Consider the following 20,244-nt stretch of genomic DNA (forward strand, 5'->3'; position numbering starts at 1 on the left):
CCCCGTCCCCGCCCCGCCCCCGGCCTGGTTCCTCTGGCGATCGAGACCGCCCCGGGACGCAGGAGGAGGGGCGCGGCGGCGCCGGAAAGTTCAGCTCTGCCCAGGCGAGTGTGCCCGTGGGCCGGAGGAGGGACAGAGGCAGGTCGGCCTGTCTGCCTGGACGCGGACCTGGGCGCCGTAGGTGCCCCGGGAAGCGCAGGGTTGCGGGGTACCCGGGAGGAAGGTGGCCAGGGGTGCTGCGGGGGCCGGTGGCGGGAAGGGGACCGTGGGAGGCAAGGGCCGTTCCCCGCGCGGCGCAGAATGCGCGGGTCCTGCGGCCCTCCCGAAGGAGGAGTCTGGGGACCCAGGCCCCCACGCTGGGAGAGCGCCGGGCCCCTGGCCTGCTCCGCTCGGATGATCTCCAGGACTTAGGCGAGTGAGCTCAGCGACTGCTGAGGAATGAATGATTGAAGGAATGAATGCATGAATGGAAGGAGGGAGGGAAAGTGGGCGGGCTCTACCCTCTCGGCCAGCCCTAGCCCTCCCTGACCTGGCCTAGCTCCCTTAGCCTTCGAGGGGTCTGAAGGGCGCTGGCGCAGCCTATTTGCCTAATACTGGCTCTGAGGAGTCCCCGCCGAGAAACCGATGCAGCCTTGCGGCCCAGGGCTGGTCAGCCTTGGCAGTAGCGTCTGACCTAGAGTCTGGGGCAGCTGGTCTGGGAAAGGCTGCGCCACGCAACCGAGGGTTGGACCCAGGGCCTCTGCTCCCTTCCCACCGCGCCCAGCCCACCCCGACCTCCCTCCCTGATCCCCGCAAGCCAGGTGGGGCCCAGAGGGGACGTCACTCCCTTTCTGCAGAGGCAGCCCCGGCAGGGCCTGGATGAGGCTGCTGGACAGGGCAGCGGGGCACCCTCCTCCCGGAGCCCACGCTTCTGGTCTGAGGCTCGGATCCCCACTGCCTCCTGCGCGCGGAGGAGGCGAGAAGCGCCCGGAGACGGGGGCCACAGACGGCACCCCGCAGGCTGCCATTCCTTCAACCAAGATGTAGAGAACGCCGTGGACAAAAGCTTTAAAAAAATTCTGAAACCTCTGACCGTGGAAGTCAACATTTTTGCGGAGCAGAGAGCCCAGGCACAAAATAAGAAGGCGGAAGAGACGGACTGGGGGGGTAGGGGGACTGCGGCGGGGAAGAGCAGGGAGGGCAGCGGCGAGGGCGCAGGAAGCCCTGAAGCCGGGCGGCTTCCCTCTCCCAGGTCAAGCTGAGAGATGGGGGTTGGGGGGATTTAAAATCGCGCGCCTGGCAGGGGCGGGACGGCGGCCACCTGCCCTCCGGCGGGAAGGGCTGGGCAGGGCCCGCGGCGCGCAGGGTGGAGGCACCAACGGTCAGCACACAGGTGAGGTGGGGCGCGTAATCCCATCTGAGCCGGACTCTTTAGGACGAGTCCCGTCCCTGGAGCCAGAAAACCCGGTCCAGCGCCAGCGTGGACGTGCGCTTCCCGGAACGCGCTCAGGGACGCCTGCTAGGACCAGCGAGGCTGGAGGGGTCGCGATGTTGGGGGCTGAGGTTCCTCTCCCCCGGGCGGACGGCTGCTGGTAGGGGACCGCATCGCCCGGCAGGTGAGGAGGGCGCAGGTGAGCCGGGCGGGCGGGCTGCGGGCAGCGCCACCTCCTTCCGGAGGCCCTCCCTGATGGACCGGCCGGGCTCCGTGCGCCTCTGGACCTGCGGCTGAGCTCCGGGGCTGCGCCGCGCTGATTAGCTGACGCCGGGCCAAGCGCTGCACCCCCGGGCCCGACGCACCTGAATGCCGCCGGATTGCGGGGAGGGGAACGGCCCCCGGATACCGCGTGGAGGCTGTGGGAGGATGGGAATGGGTCCTGGAGGAGCAGAGCCTCCCAAATTAAGGTCTCCCAAGAGCGCGGCCGGTCATCCGCGGCGGCGAAGGGAAGGTGCCCCGTCGGTGGGTCCAGACCCGGCAGCCCACAGTGCCCCCGGGGGCGGTGGGAGAGGGGCCGACACCGCAGGGCCCGCCGTGCTGTGGCCGAGGGGGCAGGTCCAGGCTCTGCTTCCCGGGCAGACGCCAGAGACCCCCAGCAAGCCAAGTGCTGCGGGCAGGTCCCCCGAGAGAGGGGACTCCGCGTGGAGGGCACAGCCAGGCAGGGGGCAGGAATGCAGCTGGGCCAGAAGGGGTGGCCGCGGGGGAGGGCGCCAGGACCAGCCCAGGAACCTCGGAGACTACGGGAGACAACGGTAAGCGGTGGCTGGTTCAGATCCCAGCCCCGGAGCTGTGTGACCTCAGCAAGTTCCTTAGCCCCTTGGTGCCCGCATCCCCTGACCTGTAACATATACGTGAATGCGGGGTGGTTGTGAGTGAACACACAGCACACCGGCACATGGGTCACGACACTCAGAGGAGTTTAGATGAAGAAACAGAAAAACCCTTGGGAAGTTTCCTGTAGTCAAAGGAAGGTTTCATTTTCCCCCTCAACCGTGACAGTTTCTTGGACCAGCAGGATATGCTTTTGTTCTAGGGGTGTGGAGAGAAGGCCCCTTGGCAGTGTCCAGGGCCAACTGGGAACCAAGCAGGAATCGTATTTGTGCAGCCTGGGGTTTGAGGCTCTGGGTACAAGTCATAGTGCTTAAGCAGGAAGCAGCTGCCGGATGCTCCTAGCCCCAGGCCGCGGGGATCTTCTGATCTCTGCCTTGATGCACCTCCAGGCCCCGGTCCCTTTGGGGTCTGGCACAGCAACCTGCGTTTGACAGCATGGGCATCGGCTGATGCCGAGAGCTTCATTCTTGGTCCGAGGAAGATCTTTTCTCTTCGGGTGTACAGTCATATGTTCATACGTTTGGTATAGTCATATGTATCAAAAGGATACATTCCTTCTGAGAAATGCGTCCTTAGGTGATTTTGTCCTTGTGTGAACACAGAGTGCACACACCGACCCTGGTGGCCCAGCCCGCTGCACACCGAGGCTGTATGTCACAGCCTGCTGCTCCCGGGCCACAAGCCTACATGGCAGGTGACTGTGCTGAACAGCGTAGGCAGCTGTGACTCACTGGTATTTGTGTATCTAAAGCCATCTAAACATAGAACAGGTGCAGTAAAAATACCGCGTTGTGATATGGGAGCACTGTGGCATTGCTTGTTGACCAAAGGTTGTTATGTGGTGCATGACAGTAGGTTCGTTTCCTGTGGGCACTGGGAGCTAATGACCTCACACTTGCTGGCTCAAAACAACAGCAGTCTATTCTCTCTCAGCCCTGGAGGGTGGAAGCCTGCCTGGTGGAGGCGCTAGGGGAGCATCCGACCTGCCTCTCCCAGCTCCGGGTGGCCCAGGCATCCCTGTGCTTTGCTCCAGTCTCTGCCTCAGTGGCCATGTGGCTTCTCTGTGTGGTCAAGCCTCACTTTGCCCCTCTCTTATGAGGACCTTTGGGATGACAGATAGAACCCACCTGGATGATCCAGGGAGGCCTCCCACCTCAATTTAATCCCATCAGCAAAGTCCTTTCTTTGCCACATGAGGTAATATTCACAGTATCCGGGAATGGGGACATGGGCATCTTTTGGAGGGTTGTTCAGCTGAGTACGGGATCATGTTGCAGGTCCTGTGTGTAAAATTAAAATACCTGGAGGACCAGGCACAGTGGCTCACATCTTTAATTCCAACACTTAGGGAGGCCAAGGTGGGAGGATCACTTGAGCCCAGGAGTTTGAGACCAGTCTGGGCAACAGAGCAAGACCCCATCTCTACAAATAATTTTTAAAAATTAGCTGGGCATGGTGGCACGCACCTGTAGTCCCAGCTACTCCAGACGCTGATGCTGGAGGATCTCTTGAGACCAGGAGATGGAGGCTGCAGTGAGCTATGGTTTTGCCACTGCACTCCAGCCTGGGAGACGAGCTAGACCCTGTCTCAAAACGTAAAAACTTAAAATACACAGAGAATCTCAAGGTGGCGTGGACAGTTCTGAGTGTTGGGGAGAGAACAAAAGAAGGAAAGTGCATTTTGGGTGGCAGAAAGGCCCTCCCAGCACCGTGGGCCCCTGCTTTGAAGCAACCCTCACAGAAGCTGAGCATGAGTTATGCTGGGCCCATGACACTAGTTCCCTGGGTGCACGCAGCCTGAGCCCAGCCCGCCCTGTCTGGAGCTCTCACCACCTGCCTGGCCCGTGCTCATGGGCTCACGATGGCTTCAGCTGGAGCTCGTGTCAGCTCGAGCACGGCCTCCCCAGAGGGCTCATTTGCACTTGGATGCCCTCACCTGTTCTCCCTCTATGGCTTCAGGAACCCCGGGGTCATTACAGAGCTGGCTAAATTCATCCCTGGATGTGAGACCTGTGTTGTAGGCATCCAGGACTGTCCCAAGATGGGAGAGGCATCCAGTCATGTTAATTGAAGTGAAGACTTCTATTTACTTCCAGATACACATTCTTAACCTTCCTAGGGCCCCATTTTGACCTTTCTTCCACAACGCATTTTACCTACCACTAATAGCCCCAGTGCAGACCCCAAAGTTCCCCTGTAGGATTCATTTCCAGTGATTTGAGCCCAGCCTGAGGCAGAGCTTTCTGCTGAGTTGATCCTTACTCAGACTCAAACTGCAGAGGGCCAGGAGGAGCCCTGCTTTTTGCAATCAATACCACCTGGGGTAGGACCCAAACGTGACATCCTTTGTGTGTGGATCTGGCCTTGGCCTCCGCACTGTCTGTTCAGCAGGTCCCTCCTTTGCCTGCCAAGGCTGAGGTCCTGTACTTTGCAAAGGTCCAGGCCGTTTGGTGCAGCTACAATCAGCATGCGTGGTTTTCTCTATGAAAGCAACAGCGATCTCGTGGGGAAGGCCCTGGCAGAAAGTGCATCATGCAGGATACGGCGCAGGCGTTCCAAAGACGCCTCCTGCTCACTTCTGGCCTCCACCCCATGCCCTGCAGGATGACAGGTGGCTGTGCCTATACATAAAACACCAGACGTGACCAATGACTATCTTATAATAAATATACTTGAACTTCTCAACTAGAACACAGAAATGCTTTCGGGAAGTACAACGCGTACCACCATGTGTGGTCCTGTGCGCAGCGGCGGGAGCCTCTGCCCCGGGAGCCAGCGTGGTGGGGGGGAGAGACCCCGAGTCTCCAGAACCCAACGGAACGTGGGTCTGCAGTGACGACGCAAAAACCGAAGACGAGCAATAAAATAATAATCCGAACAGGAAAGAGACAATGTGAAGAAAGCTGCCTTTGTTCTAGGAAAAGTCTTTTTTTCCTTTTCACAGTATAGTGACTCATTTATAAAGAGGAAGTGAGTTCGGTTGAAAAATACTTGAAATATTCTCTTAGGGGGAGAAAGCAGTTCTTCACCAGCTTGGTGGGCCACTTGGCCGCGAGCTTCGAGCTCTGCCTGTTCTGAGTCAGCAGGGACAATTCTTCTTCCGAAACCAGAACCCGCTGCCTGCTGCTGAGAGGAGGGAGGGAAGGCTGTGGGCAAGTGCAGCACCCACCAGGCGGGCCAGAGATGGGGCTGGGAAGGAATCGCTTCGAGGGGGTGAGGGGAACAGCCTGCCTCTCAGTTGTCCCAGGCGCCTAAGATGCCCTGGAACCCCCACCCGATTCTGGGAGTTTTTCTCACGGAGGTGTACTGAGCAGCAGGAGACCAGACAACTCCCCTGCCTCCGCCTCCCCCCGGCAGGGCGCTGGTCCCCTGGGAAGCAGGCTGGGGGTGACTCTGTGTGAACAGCGAGCTCCAGGGCCATCGCTAGAGGATGTCACCATCCTGGGCAGCACCCCCGCAGAGGAAAGGACAGGACTCCAGGCAAAAGTTAGCCAAACCCTTGCAGAGTCAGCAACCACTCCCAGGGAATTGTATCACAAAGGCTGTCCCCTGGGCTCCTGGGGCTGCCTGTGCTGGAAGCCTGAGCCCTGAGCGCAGGAGGGCAGGTGGGGAGAGGAAAAGGTCCTCTGCCAGCCTGCGGTGTGAGGAGCCCTTGGGGAAGATGGGCTTTGCAGACTTGGCACCGACACCCCCTCTCGTACTCCCAGCCACCCCCCTGGAGGCCAGGAACATTTCTCAGTTTCTTTCAGGGTGAAGGCTGCGAGTGAAGTGCCAGATACAGTGTCCCCCTCCTCCTCGGGCACCCTCCCTAGGGCAGTGGGGACTGTCCTTAACCATCCTGGGGGTGACGGTGGCCACCTCTGCAAAATGATTTTTCTTTCAGTGAGTGGGTGTCTCACGTCACTGTTGAGACACCCGAGACCCTCGGAGGGAAACCTGTGGGAAGGAGCTGCCAGCCTCCTTCTAGGAACCAGGTGACCCCAGGATCACGGCTTAGGTGCATCCAACCCTGGAAACCCTGTGAGGAGCTCTGTGGGGCCTCGCTCAGAAAGGGGGCCTGGGAAGAAGCAGCTGCCAGCCCATGGCCCAAGCCTACAGGGGCCACAGGTGTGGCCACTGGAGTGGAAGGAGGTGCCTTTGGTGGAGGAGCCTTGCAACCCTGGGTCTGGCTGCACCTGCCACATAAGAACCCTGCTGGGGTGCTGTTCTCTCACTGCTGCGTGGATGCATGGAGCCTCCAGGAACAGGCAGCAGGTGAGGCATGGCCTGTAATGCACACAGGTGTTGCTGGGTCTGCCCCCACCTTCAGCCCCGCTCACCCAGCCCCACAGAGCCTGGTACGGCCTCCAGGGAAGTGACACGGGGGGAGCAGGCTTAGGGTGAGGGGGAGGTTGTGGGAAGTCCGGCATGCAGGTGAGAGGGCTTCTGAAGAGAAAGCATCTGGCAAAGTGCTTCAGCTCAGCCCCTCCCAAACTCAAATCCAGGGGAGGCCAGGCCAGCAGGACCTGCGGGCGCCATGCCTTGGCAGGTGCCAGGCAACAGGATCGTGCCATGGCAGTGACATGGGAGAATGCAGGAACCTGAGAGGTGAGAGGGAATAAGTTTCCAGAACTCACTCTCAGGCAGGAGACATGACTCAGCTGAGCCAGAAAGCGCTCGTTCCACACGAATGCACGTATGAGCAAGGCATGCCAGGTGAGTGTGGGAGTGAGGGGATGGACGGGCGATCGGCTGGAGGGTGTGAGGTCTGGGCCGCCTGGGAAGGCTGTCGAGGGGCGGGGGCAGCTGGGAGAGGCCGTGGGGGCAGCAGGAGGGGGTGCTCAGCCGCAGAGGGCACGTGGGGCAGGGCCGTGTGTTCAAGGCCCCAAAAGGTGGGGACGGCAGCCCAGGAGTGCACCATGGGGGTGCAAGCATGTGGGTGGGTGTGAGACTGATGCGTGTGTGCCTGTGATTGTGAGCACATGTGACATGCACATGCTAGTCGTGAGTGTGCTTGTGTGAGCATGTGACTGACAGTGCATGCGGGCATGTGGATGAGCGTGGCCTTGGGAATGACTGTGTGTGTACACATGAGTACACAGGCGTGTGGATGAGCATGGCTGTGGGAATGACTGTGTGTGTACACATGAGTACACAGGCGTGCGGATGAGTGTGACCGTGGGAACGACTGTGTGTGGATGAGTGTGACCGTGGGACTGACTGTGTGCGCACATGAGCACACAGGTGTGTGGATGAGCGTGCAAGTGAGTCGTGTGTGGCTGAGTGTGAGCACACATGAGCTTATGGGTGTGCAAGGGAGGTGGGGAGACCACACGGAGTGAAAGCCTGGGGACTGCAGCCAATCCAGGGCCAGGTCGCCATGGCGCATATGGGTGTCCAGGGGCTGGAACCCAAGAAGCTGAGAGCCAGTGCTGGAGAAGGTCCCCAAGGGGAAAGGGGCGTCCTTGGGCTTTGGTGCCTTCAGGGTCTCAGGGTGGCCCTGGAGGCCGACCGCAGTCCCACTGGGGCACAGAGGCTGCTCTGGGTTTGGCTCTGCTAGGCAGACCCCATTTCCTTGGTGAACTCCGCTCTGGGTCCACGTCCCCCTTGACCCTGAACACTTTTGGCTGCCCGGGAAATACCTCCTTATGGCCGGAATGTTGCTCCACACGCGGACAGCATTCTGTAGGGATCCGCCACGGACATCTGGGATGGTGGTGGGCTCCATCTGGGGGTGGGAGGGTCGGCCGTGGGTCAGGGGTAAGCGCCCCCCATGGGCCCCCTGGCCTCAGCCGCCAATGGCCCTGAGTGGTCAACGGACATTCTAGCCCGACTGTGTTTCCTGTGTCCCTTTTTCTTATAAATCACCTTTGGAGAAAAAGCTGACGAATTATTTTAAACCGACAGAACAGACTCTGTGGCAATAAGATATCAAATTACAAACAGGACCTCAGGCCACAGCAGGCAAGGGTCGAGCCATGTACCCTACACTGAGAGGACGGACTCTGCCCTCACGCCACAGCTGCTTTTTCTCCAGCAGCTAAATAACACACTGGCCCGGCCATGAGCAAGATTCAAATGACTGCAGCCCATCCACCCGCAGACGCAAACTGACCACGTTCCACAGCCATGACCACAGCTCTGACTGGGCAGAAGCCTGACTTCAGGAACCTCCTCCTGATAAGGGACCCCCGACCGTGGACCGGCTCCGGCCGATTTACAGAGGCTCCGCCTTGAGTGCCTTTGTGTTCCGAGAAGACCTGAGGTTTAGGGCCTCATTGCAACACACTGACGTGTTAAGACCCCACCCCAGGGTGAACACAGGTCATATGTTACATGCATGTTTGTTCAGTACGTGTGCAGCAGGACCCCCTTCATGAATAACCTGCCGCACAGGTTTAGCCAACCCGGTCAGCACGGAGCTCCTGCCCCGGCCACCCCTCCCCTTCGAAGTGCCTCCTCCTGGCTCCTCTGGTCTTGGCAGAGGCCGTGCTTCCCAGCCTGGGGGACAGGGCCTTGCAGGCTGTGTCCCTTTACAGAAACAAAGTCTCCTGTTCTAAAAGCACAGATCTTGTGATTTTCAGTTCATGGCATTTGCTCCCCTTCCCAATGGCTGGGTTTGCATTCCAGCCACTCCATGAGATTCCAGCACCAAGGGAACCTCGACCCCGCCTGGACCCCCAGCAAAGGCTCCAGCCCACAGGTGCTGCCCACTCGGTGGGTGGGGCCCCCGCTGGCTGTGGCCCCTCCATGGAACCTGAGAGCATGAAGAACTTCCCCCTCCCGAACCTCTCCCACCTGTCTCCTGTGGCTGAGGTGTGGCCGTCCCTCCCCAACCCTGACCCGGCCCGTCAGACCCAGAGGGGACCCGTCAACTGAGCCCAAAAGTGGCTGCTCTGACAATCAGGATTCAGACGTGTGAAGAGAAGGCTGTGTGTGGGGGGGGGAGTATGCGTGCACGTAGCGTGCCTGCGTGTGGTAAGTGTGTCCCTGTGTGTGACACATGTGTACAGTGACTGTGTGCACATGTGCACTGTGGTGTGTGTTCACCTGTGTGTGTGATGTGCACGTGTGTGTGTGGAGACTGAGGGGGCGGCGGCAGGAGGTGAGCCCCCAAGGCCGTGTTCTGTGAGCACAGGAGTAGTGTGAGGTGGGACTGCCCTCCAAGGCTGTCCTCGAAGGGGCTTCATGTCCCAGGCACCACGGCCCCTGCCTGGACTGCACAGCAGCTCTCCTGGGCCCTGTGCACACCTGGAAACCAGGGACCACAGGGTTCCAGGCCTGGAGCCTGGGGTGTAGACTGAGCGCCACCCGAAGAGCCCCTTCCTCACATGGGCAGGGGTAGAGGGAGGCCCATGCGGCCCCGCACACACCTCCAGGAAGCGAGACGCGACGTCCTGGTCTTCTTTGTTCAGTACCAGATTGTCCACGAACATCCAGAAGAAGGGTCTGGGGCTGCCTGGCCCGGGCCGCACGTACTGCAGGAGCCGGTGGAACTGGAACAGGTACCAGCCTGGAGGGTGTGAGGGGCAGGGCTGAGGGGGGTCCGGAGGCAAGGGCTGGTAGTGGCGGGGTGCTGTTCAGGTGCATCTAGGCAGGGGCCCAAGGAAACTGTGGCATGAGAGCAGCACCGAGGGGGTCTATGGGATGCACCAGCCTGGGTCTGAGGGGTCCCCTGCCCCTGTTCCTCCAGCAGCAATGGAGCCCTGCCCAGTGCCGGGGCCACAGAGGTGCGAGGACCCCTCCTCCCCCAGGCAGGCCCAGAGTTGGGAAGAGACAGACAGGCAACCCCGAGGGAGGCACGGACGCAGAGCGCGTGCCGTGGCACAAATACCGCCTTTTAGAGGAAGCTCCAGAGGATACGTGAGCTGCAGTGACGTGGGCACGCTGGGGACTGCACGGGGTCAGCAGGAGGCTTGGGGGGCACAGGGAAGCCTAAGTGACGGGGACACTTTGTTGCTCATGATGAGGCGTGCATGGGTGTGGAGCTAGCTCAGTGCCTCCTCCTTTATTGAGGCACCACTGACACACAGTAAGTTGCACACATTCAGTTGGACACACTGTGTGTCAGTGGAGCCTCAATAAAGCTGCTTTTGAAAAATGCTGACAATTTGCAGTTTCTGCCCTGGCATGGAGGGGTGGGGAAAGAGGAGAGGAGACGGGGTGGTGGGGACAGGGTGTCAGGACTGAAGCGTCACTCACTGGGAGGATGGTCGCAGGTGTGGCCCAGGGGAGGTGTGGCGCCGTACAGGAGATCAAAGGGCCCCCACTCCTCCACCTGCAGGACAGACGGGCATGGGCACCGAGAGGCAGCAGCAGTGGGCAAGGTCGCGCACGGTAGCACGAGATGTCCTCAGGGCCGACCCTGCTCAGCTCGCAGGGCTCACAGGCCAGGGCAAGCTGAGATGTGGAGCCCACTAGGGCAGAGCCATCCCCAGCCACCACCAGCCTCAGGGGCTGCCTGCCTGGAGCCCAGAGGAGAACGCTCCGAATCTGAGGTGAAGACTGTACCACGCGTTTGGGGACTGAACTCTGCCTTTATCTTTTCTTGCTCAAATTCCTTTCTAAGGAGCGTGGGGGAATCACGGCTTACAAACCACAAAAGCTTGTGGAATGGGTGTTTTTGAGCGGTGTATTATGGCTGTGCCATGGCGTCACATGACAGACAGCAGACCTTATTTTAACTCAAGCATTCCTTTCTACTGACTCCGAGTTTTCAGGCAAAGCTTAACTCTTTCATCCAACTGCCAACTAAAGAATCCCTAATGTAAGCTTCAAGATAGCCCACCTTTTGGGGCTGAACCAATGCACACCTATGTATTGATTGATTGATTGATTGAATTTTTTGAGATGGGGTCTCACTCTGTCACCCAGGCTGTAGTGCAATGGTGAGATCTCGGCTCACTGCAACCTCCACCTCCTGGGCTCAAAGTGCTGGGATTACAGGCGTGAGCCACCGTGCCTGGCCCGTGTACTGATTTCTGATTCTACCTGCAGTTCCCATCTCCCTGAAAAGTATAAAACCAAAACTGTTACTGACCGCCTTGGGTGCACTTCCTCGGGACCTCTTAAGACTGTGTTTCCCAGGCCATGGTCACTCTTACTGGCTCAGAATAAACCTATTTAAATACTTTGGCAGAATTTGGTTTTTCTGTCTGTCATCCCATTGCCCTTGGAGAACCAGTCCTGGGAGGCCCAACCCAATGCACAGACTGTCATCCGTGAACACGGCAGGCGCTGTCCACAGCCCTCCAGGAGCTAATGTCAAGGGCAGAGCCTTCCCTGCTGAACAGAAACAGCCCCGCAGAGCACCAGTGACCAGGCTGCTCCATGGCCGAGCTGGAAGAAGACAAAACACAGCCACCCAACAATCTTGCCTGAACACAGACACGACAAGGGTGCCCTTTAGTCCCAAAAAGTGACCAAGGGGAGGCTGTGAGCAACGCTGGCTTCATTAACAGTGATGGCCCTCACTCTGTCATTCTTCTTAAATAAAAATTAATGGCTAGGCACCGTGGCTAATGCCTATAATCCCAGCACTTTAGGAGGCCAAGGCGGGTGGATCATCTGACGTCAGGAGTTCAAGACCAGCCTGACCAATATGGTGAAACCCCGTCTCTACTAAAAAATACAAAAAATTAGCTGGGCGTGGTGGCGGGTGCCTGTAATCCCAGCCAGAGGCCCCCGTGTGTTCGGGACTCCTCCCAGCGCCTGCCGCCGCCTCCTTGCCCACCTCATCCTTGACATTTCCTCTGAGGAAGCTCGCACCCCTGCTCCCAGTGCAGCGTCCGAGAGTGCGCGGCGGTACTCACATCCTTCCTCACTGTGTCTGTGACATCATCCAGATGCTTCAGCTGTCCCGGGTCAGAACCGCTTTCCAAAAAGCCCAAACTCGTCAGCTCTGGATGGGGAGAGACCAGAAGGGCCCAGAGGGTGAGCGTGGATTGTGCCTCTACAGGGACTTGAAAAGGCTGACGGCTGATCGAAGGACCCTCCTACCATTAAGGAGCCAACTTTATATTTTTGTTGTTGTTTTTGAGGTGGAGTCTCACTCTGTCGCCCAGGCTGGAGTGCAATGGTGCAATCTTGGCTCACTGCAACCTCCGCCTCCCAGGTTCAAGCGATTCCCCTGCCTCAGCCTCCTGAGTAGCTGGGACTACAGGTGTGCGCCACCACGCCCAGCTAATTTTTTTGTATTTTTAGTAGAGACGGGTTTTCACCATTTTGGCCAGGCTGGTCTCCAACTCCTGATCTCAAATGATCCACCCACCTCAGCCTCCCAAAGTGTTGGAATTACAGGCGTGAGCCACTGCACCCCACCCAACTTTATCTTTTTAATGATGTGGCAGGAGGATTAAGGATGGAGGTTTTTGTCTCGTAACAAGCTAAACAAGCAAACATCGCCACGTATTGATTTAGGAATGTCAAGCACGGCCAGGCACAGAGGCTCAAGCCTGTAATTCCAGCATTTTGGGATTCCAAGGCGGATGGATTAGCTGAGGTCAAGAGTTCTAGACCAGCGTGGCCAACATGGTGAAACCCCATCTCTACTAAAAATACAAAAATTAGCTGGGCGTGGTGGCAGGCACCTGTCATCCCAGCTACTCGGGAGGCTGAGGCAGGAGAATCACTTGAACCCGAGGGGTGGAGGCTGCAGTGAGCAGATTGTGCCATTGCACTCCAGCCTGAGCAACAGAGTGAGACTTTGTCTCAAACAAAACAAAACAAAAAGGATGTCAAGCACTGTGTTACAGCGCCAGGCATTTCTGGGATGCGACGTCACCTCTGGCTAGGAAATCCACAGAGTGGTGGAGTCCACTCCACTCTGCAGCTGGTGTGAGCTGCAGAGCCCTGGAACGGCCTTGGAGGAGGCCCCGGCTTCCTCAGCCCCGCCCGGGCAGCAAGGCCTTGGGCAGGCTGTGCGGGCGCTGTGGGATCAGGCTGCTGGTCAGCTGCCCGGGGCAGATACGTGCTCCCGCACAAGGCTGCTCTGAGACACTGTGGGCATTAGTGGGTGTCCCGGGGGGACCCATCCCTTACGGACACGGCCAGAGGAGAGAGAGTGTCTTCATGGATTCGGCTGTGCCAGCGAGGCCCAGAAGACAGTGGGATTTCCAAAGGCCCCAGTGCGGGGTCAGCATGGGCCCAGCGTGGGGAGGGGTGCAGGACACCAGCAGCTGGCCGGCCTCGGGGAGGGTGTGGGGAGCCCAGGGGGGTGGCCTGAGGGGCAGTCAGGTGTGTGGAGGCATCCTTCCATGTGTGTCTTTGGGACATCACTGACTTACCTTTCTTGATGTCTTCAAAAAGAGACAGCACGCGGACCGGCTCTCTCCTCCACACAGGCACGGTTTCAAACATCTCAAGGGGACTCTCCTATTTATTAGAAAACCAAAACAAGGCATTGTGCCAGCTACTTGGTAACAGAGCCCTTGAGATGCAATGAAAATTCTTCCCTGGATGAACACTCAACGTGAGACTCACCGGAGACACACCTAAGATGCACCTGCCGAGGCCTGACTGGGCCTGTCCTGACCAGCACTGCCCCCGAGGAAGGCCAGCTCCACCCCCTGCCCCAGCCTTGGTCTCCCACTCTGACCTCCAGCTGTCTCCAGCCAACAGACAGTAGGTGTGGAGGGGTTTGCTGATTTATTTTTATTTTTATTTTTATTTTTGAGATGGAGTCTTGCTCTGTCACCCAGGCTGGAGTAAGGTGGGGCAATCTCAGCTCACTGAAACCTCCACCTCCCGGGTTAAAGCGATTCCCCTGCCTCAGCCTCCCAAGTAGCTGGGACTACAGGCACACGCCACCACGCCCAGCTAATTTTTGTATTTTTAGTAGAGATGGGATTTCACCATGTTGGCCAGGATGGTCTTGCTCACCCAGGCAGCTTCCAGAACGTCGGAGAAGAGAGCCCCAAGGCCAGAGATACCGGGGAGAGGTGAGCCTCGGGGACAGGTGAGGCCCTGTGGGTTGCCCTGCCCTTGCCAACCTGATGGACCAGGCGGGCAGCCAACTCTGGCCTCATGTGCTCCCTGTTAAAGGGCCAGCCCCCCAGGGCCCAAAACTCAGGGACCTCAGCTTTCAGAGCGCTAGGCTCTGTTCCTATAAAACACCATCCCATCTGACCCTTTCCTTCGAATCGGAGCAGGCTGAAGCTTGCTAGGCAGGGAGAGATGACTTGGTTCAACCTTAACAAATGTGAGCTGGCCGGGCGCGGTGGCTCAAGCCTGTAATCCGAGCACTTTGGGAGGCCGAGACGGGCGGATCACGAGGTCAGGAGATCGAGACCATCCTGGCTAACACGGTGAAACCCCGTCTCTACTAAAAAAAAATACAAAAAACTAGCCGGGCGAGGTGGCGGGCGCCTGTAGTCCCAGCTACTCGGGAGGCTGAGGCAGGAGAATGGCGTGAACCCAGGAGGCGGAGCTTGCAGTGAGCTGAGATCCGGCCACTGCACTCCAGCCTGGGCGACAGAGCGAGACTCCGTCTCAAAACAAAACAAAACAAAACAAAAAAAACAAAAAAAACAAATGTGAGCTGGAGGCCAGTGCGGTTTCATGCTCAGCTCAGGGGTCCCTTGCTCCACGCTGGCTGCCTCACCGGGGGCCACACCCCTTCTGTAGGAGCTTCCCATGGCTTGCCTGCAAATTGAAACAGACTGGAGGGGCTGGGCCCGTGGCTTATGCCTGTCATCCCAGCACTTTGGGAGGCCGAGGTAGGTGGATCACTTGAGGCCAGGAGTTGGAGACCAGCCTGGCCAACATGGTGAAACCCCATCTCTACCAAAAGTACAGAATTAGCCAGGTATGGTGGCGGGTGCCTGTAATCCCAGGTACTCGGGAAGCAGGAAGGAGAATCGCTTGAACCTGGGAGGCTGAGGTTGCAGTGAGCCAAGATGGTGCTACTGCACTCCAGGCTGGGTAACAAGAGCGAAACACTATCTCAAAAATAAAAAAATAAAAAACAGACCAGGGGACTTAGCACAGCAGAAATTATTCTCTCACAGCTCAGGAGGACAGAGGTTTTGAAGTGAAGGTGTGCCGGCAGGCATGCCTCCCTCAGAAGGTGCCAGGCGAGGACGTGCCAGGCCTTTCCCTCAGCTCCTGGGGCTGCTGGCACCCGTGGCTGGTGGATGCCTCACTCCAGTCTCTGCTTCCATCATCACGTGGCTGTCTTCCCCGTCTCCATTTTCTAAGTCTCTTACAGGGACACTAGCCGCTGCACTGAGGGCCCACCCTAGACCTGGAATGATCTCATCTCGCGACTCTTAACATCTGCAAAAACCCTATTTCCCAATAAGATCACATTCACAGGTACGGGGCTGGGGACTTGGGTGTACCTCTCAGAGGGACACAATTCCACCTTCTCCGCCTTTGTCTGCGGTTCCTGCTGGGCTCCCCCCCAGCTTCTCAGCTGGACTCCCAAAAGGGCCCACCCCTGGCCAGCATAGGCCCAGGCGTTTGTTCCTGAGGACTGGACTTTGAGACGTGCTGAGGACTTGCCAGCCACCCTCTCCTGGCCCCTCTCCTACTGCTACCAGGGCCTCGTTCCTAGGCTTGGAAGCAACAAAACTGCCGTGCCAGAGCAGTTTACCCAAAGCCACCATCGAGTGGAAGCTGCTATCGGAGAGGAAACCAGGAAAGAGCGTTCGCTCCCAAGCCTGCAGCTGTGGTGCCCATCGGCACGCCTGCATTCTGCAGCAGGAACCAAGGGAAGGCCGTAAGCCAGGGCCTCCTGCCGCCGGGTCCTGCCCCTCCGCGGGCTCCTTACCGACTCTCGGTCGTAGAAGGCCTTGAGCTGACCGCGCCACTTCCTCCGGCGTTGCAGCAGCCCGCTTCGGGAGAAGGGCAGGCACAGGAAGCACACCCAGTTGCTCATGGCATGCACCTTCCCCGAGGTCCCGGGGCCGACCAGGCTATCCACACACTCAAAGCAGTAGCATCTAGGGTCGAACAGAAAACCACAGCAGCGGACATGACAGCCCGCCTATGCCGAGGATGGCGGAGGTGGGGCTGAGCCCTGTTTTGGAGGGAAAAGTCACACTGGAGCTCCCTTTGGGAAGACCAGGTGGTAGACCGGGAAGAGGAACACGGTCCTTCCTAGGGACACAGAGTGACAGGAGCCTAGCCAGGTGCAGAAGACAGGGAGGTGGATTCGCAGGCAATGACAGATCCAAGGAAGCCCCTAAGGCACCTGTCTGCCCCCAAACTCGAGCCTGCAGAAACAGGGTGGGACTCCCAGCAAAACCAAATGTAGTAACACCAGCTGGAGGAGAGAACTTGAGGCGGGGGGAGCTGTAAATACGAGGATGGCCCAGAAGGACTGAGGGGAGGAGCCCACGGAGGGAGTTGAGGCAGGGGAGTAACGAACTAGGGGTGAACATGCCCCTTGTCACCCCGGTCATGACTGGCAGCCTGGGGTGTGGGGTTTCCATCACTCCCCTGCACAGTGATGTGGCAATACCAATACTGAAAACAAAAATCACAATTGCCAACCGCAGACACCCGCCTCCCATTGCTGAGGGCTCTATGCCAAATGACACATTTGAGACAGAAATCAGAAGCTCTCAGGGAAATCATCCATTTGGGAGGAAAATCCACCCACACTCCAGAATGAGTAGTTGAAAGGATGAGTGTGTCCTCAGCCCCTTCACCGCCCTGGGCAGGCCCCTCGCCTCACCGGGTGCAATCGGGGTTTCCGCAGATGAGCAGCGTCTCTCCGGAGCAGCAGATGGAGCAGTAGGATTGGTACCCATCATCGTCGTACAGGAAGAGGGCATCCAGGAACTTGTCCTTGGAAGGAGCAAAGCAAGGCTGGCTTGTGTCATCCCTGCTCTGAGGCCACGAGGGAGTCACACCCATTCCCCTTGCCTACCTTACACGGGGCGCATATCCCTCCCTCAAACAGAGGGTGCTGCGTGTGAACCTGGAGACTTCCGCAGCAGAGACAGATGTCTAAAGGAAACATTCAAAACACGTGTTTTCCCAGTGCTGTCAAATGCAGCGGATGACTTAGGAATAAATTCAGCCAAACAAGTATGAGGCTTACACACTGAAAACTGCAAAGCATTGTTGAAAGATGTTAAGGAAGGTGGAACAAAATGGAAAGATATCCCATGTTCATGGATCAGAAGACTTAATATTGGCTAGGTATGGTGGCTCATGCTTGTAATCCCACCACTTTGGGAGGCTGAGGCGGGCAGATCACCTGAGGTCAGGAGTTCAAGACCAGCCTGGCCAACATGGTGAAACCCCGTCTCTACTGAAAACACAAAAGTTAGCCGGGCATGGTGATGGGTGCCTGTATTCCCAGCTACTTGAGAGGCTGAGGCAGGAGAATTGCTTGAACCTGGTAGATAGAGGTTGCTATGAGCCAAGATCATGCTTCTGCACTCCAGCCTGGGGGACAGAGTGAGACTCTGTCTCAAAAAAAACACAAAAAAACAAAAAAACAAAACTAATATTGCGAACATAGCATGAGTCCCCAAATGGATCTGCAGACCCTTCTCAAAATCCCAGCTGGCTTTTTGGCAGGAGTTGACCGGCTGATCCTAATTCATATGGAAATGCAAGGGATCCAGAAAAGGCAAACCCATGTTGAAAGAAAGTCGAGGAGTGGTTGCCTCGAGTTAAAAGAAGGGAAGCAAGAAGGGGGAATTCAGAGTGACTGTTACTAGATACGGGTTTTCTTTTGGGGTTGATGAAAATCTTCTAAAATTAGATGGTGATGATGGTTGTTGACTCTGTAAATAAACTAAAATACATTGAACTGTATGCTTTAAACAAAGCTACAGGGGCCTTGGGAGGGGGAGAAGGGATACATGTGGCACAGTGGTGTCCACTGCCTTCTTCCAGGATCTCACTGTCACCCAGGCTGGAGTGCGTGGTGTTATCATAGCTCATTGCAGCCTCAACCTCCCCAGCTCAAGCAATCCTCCCACCTCAGCCTCCTGAGTAGCTGGGACTACAGGTGCACACCACCATGCCTGGTTAATTTTTATTTTTATTTTTTTGTAGAGACAGAGTCTCACTATGCTGCCTAGGCTGGTCTCAAACTCCTGGGCTCAAATGCTCCTCCCACCTTGTTCTCCCAAAGTGCTGGGATTATAGGTGTGAGCCACTCTGCCCCACCTCTTTTGCCTGGTGGGGCAAGCATGCAAATACTCACCTTCTATATTTCGCTGGTTAACCTTGACTTCATATGCAATCAGATCTGGAAAAGAAGATAAGAAGTAGCCCCTTTCTTCTTCCTCTGATCTCTTCATTTAAAATCGGCCCAGAAGTGAGCATCACACATTCATTTTCCAAAGTCACAGGAGCCTGAGGTCCCCTGCCATCCCGCCCTCCCACCTTATCTTGGTGTGTTTAAATGACTATGCCTGGGGGAAGGCTGTGGGTGGGGAATCTCCTGCCCCAGTCTGGGTGTCTGAATAATGCATGAATACTACAGAAGCCTGGAACTCCAGACCCCGTCCAGGCCTGGGGTCATCATCCTAAGTGACTGGTCCAATAAGCAGATATGCCCTCACCTCTGCCTTCCCCGGGCGAAACGGGGCTTGAGAGCTCACTGGATCCCACCAAGATCACGTCCATGCTGGGCTCGGCCTCTGGGTCCAGGGCTGAGATGGCCGCCATGGGGATGCCGCGTCAGGACACAGGACACGCGGACACAGGTGTGAGAAACCCGTCAGCCCCTGCTCAGATCCCCGACGCACCCCAGCACGGGAAGCAGCTTGCTGAGCAGACCCTGCCTAGCTCAGGCCACCTGCACCCCTACAGTGACACCCACCTGCCCAACCCAGGGATGACGGGCAGGACAGCCAAAGCCAGTACCAGCCCTGAGAGGGGCTCGAGGGTCCCCTGAGGCGTGCCCCCAACCTGCCTGGCCCTGCTGCAACATGGAAGACGGGTGGTTCAATTCACCCCAGAAAGGGGAGGGCAGGGGCCTCATGAGGACGGGGGGCCAATGGCCACTGCAGCCCCTGCTTGCCTCTGGGCCCAGCCTTCGACCCCCTCAGAGATCCCCATGCTCCAGCCACCCACAGTGTCCCCCAGGCTCAGCAGGGACCCCTGGGGATGGTCTTGGCCAGCCGCACCCTTGAAGGCAGGACGATCAGGGAGTGGAAGAGAGACTCACAGGTTTCACAGGGCTGCTGCCACGGCTCCGGGTACAGCCAGCTGGTGGGCTCGAGGTTCCAGCGGTCCAGGGCCTCCAGGCTCAGAGTCCCCGGGGAGGACTGGGCCATGGAACGAGGGACGGCGCAAGCAAAGAATGAGCTGGAAGGATCCAGGCCCACCTGGGACAGCGGGAGGCCAGAGGGCACCAGGCTGTGGGGGCGAAGAATCTGGGCGTGTCCCGCGGGGGCGGGAGGGGCGGGGGCGGGGCAGCCCTTCAGTGCCGGTGTGCAGTGGGAGGGGCGAGGAGCTGCTGGGGGTCACTTGGGGTGGGGAGCTAGGAAGCTGGGGGAGGGGCAGGGAAATGGAATCCTCAGGTGGGGTGGGTTAAGAGCTCAGTGGGGCTGGGGGATTGGGGTGCAGAGGATGGGGCCCTCAGGGTGGAGTGAGGGGTGGGGTTTAGGGACCTCAGTGGGGACGGGGTTCAGGGGAGGGGTGGAGATGGGAGGACTGGGGATGGAGCAGATGAGGGGGGTTTCAGTAGAGGGGGCCCCTGGGGTGGGGTGGAGGATAGGGGTGGCTGTGGGGTTGCGGCAGGGCGCTCAGAGGTGGGGCTTAGGAAGGTCATGGGGTGGGCTTTGGGGCAGGGGTGGGGAAAGGGATGAGGGTGGAGGGGTGGAGGGGTGGAGTAGGGCAGGGCTGGGGGTTGGGTGGAGTTCGCCCCCTGGGGGGAGGTGGATGAGGATCAAGTGGAGGTGGCCCTCAGGGCAGGGTGGGTGGGTGGAGGGCGGGGCTTAGGGAGATCGGTTGGGGGATTAGGAAGGGAGTGGGGGTGGGGGTGGATG

General features: G+C 58.2%; 1 protein-coding gene and 1 long non-coding RNA gene across 6 annotated transcripts; one reads left to right on the forward strand and one right to left on the reverse strand.

The window, feature by feature from the left end:
• The first annotated feature begins 38 nt into the window (after window positions 1-38).
• LOC105472541 (uncharacterized) lies at window positions 39-18,053 on the forward strand. 4 transcript variants are annotated; one of them, XR_011622869.1, is made up of 5 exons: window positions 39-177; window positions 837-6,559; window positions 6,790-7,000; window positions 9,700-9,789; window positions 10,569-12,100. It is a non-coding gene; the product is annotated as an uncharacterized lncRNA (long non-coding RNA). The 4 variants fall into 4 exon arrangements; XR_981619.3 differs by lacking the exon at window positions 39-177 and having other exon boundaries at window positions 1,202-1,595; window positions 6,189-6,559; XR_011622868.1 differs by lacking the exons at window positions 39-177; window positions 10,569-12,100 and adding an exon at window positions 13,627-18,053 and having other exon boundaries at window positions 5,425-6,559.
• LOC105472542 (DNA methyltransferase 3 like) lies at window positions 5,210-18,919 on the reverse strand. 2 transcript variants are annotated; one of them, XM_011725900.3, is made up of 11 exons: window positions 18,814-18,919; window positions 18,453-18,497; window positions 17,160-17,239; window positions 16,965-17,077; window positions 16,056-16,227; window positions 13,570-13,657; window positions 12,097-12,185; window positions 10,487-10,562; window positions 9,658-9,797; window positions 7,927-8,012; window positions 5,210-5,428 (listed from the first exon to the last, which is right to left on the reverse strand). In XM_011725900.3, exons 1-11 carry the CDS (start codon window positions 18,917-18,919, stop codon window positions 5,263-5,265), a joined length of 1,161 nt encoding a protein of 386 aa, XP_011724202.2. In that variant the 3' UTR covers window positions 5,210-5,262. The 2 variants fall into 2 exon arrangements, with proteins under 2 accessions (XP_011724202.2, XP_011724201.2); XM_011725899.3 differs by having other exon boundaries at window positions 5,210-5,431.
• Between the last annotated feature and the right edge of the window lie 1,325 nt (window positions 18,920-20,244).

This window comes from Macaca nemestrina, chromosome 4, assembly GCF_043159975.1.
Source record: "Macaca nemestrina isolate mMacNem1 chromosome 4, mMacNem.hap1, whole genome shotgun sequence".
Lineage (NCBI taxonomy): Eukaryota > Metazoa > Chordata > Mammalia > Primates > Cercopithecidae > Macaca > Macaca nemestrina.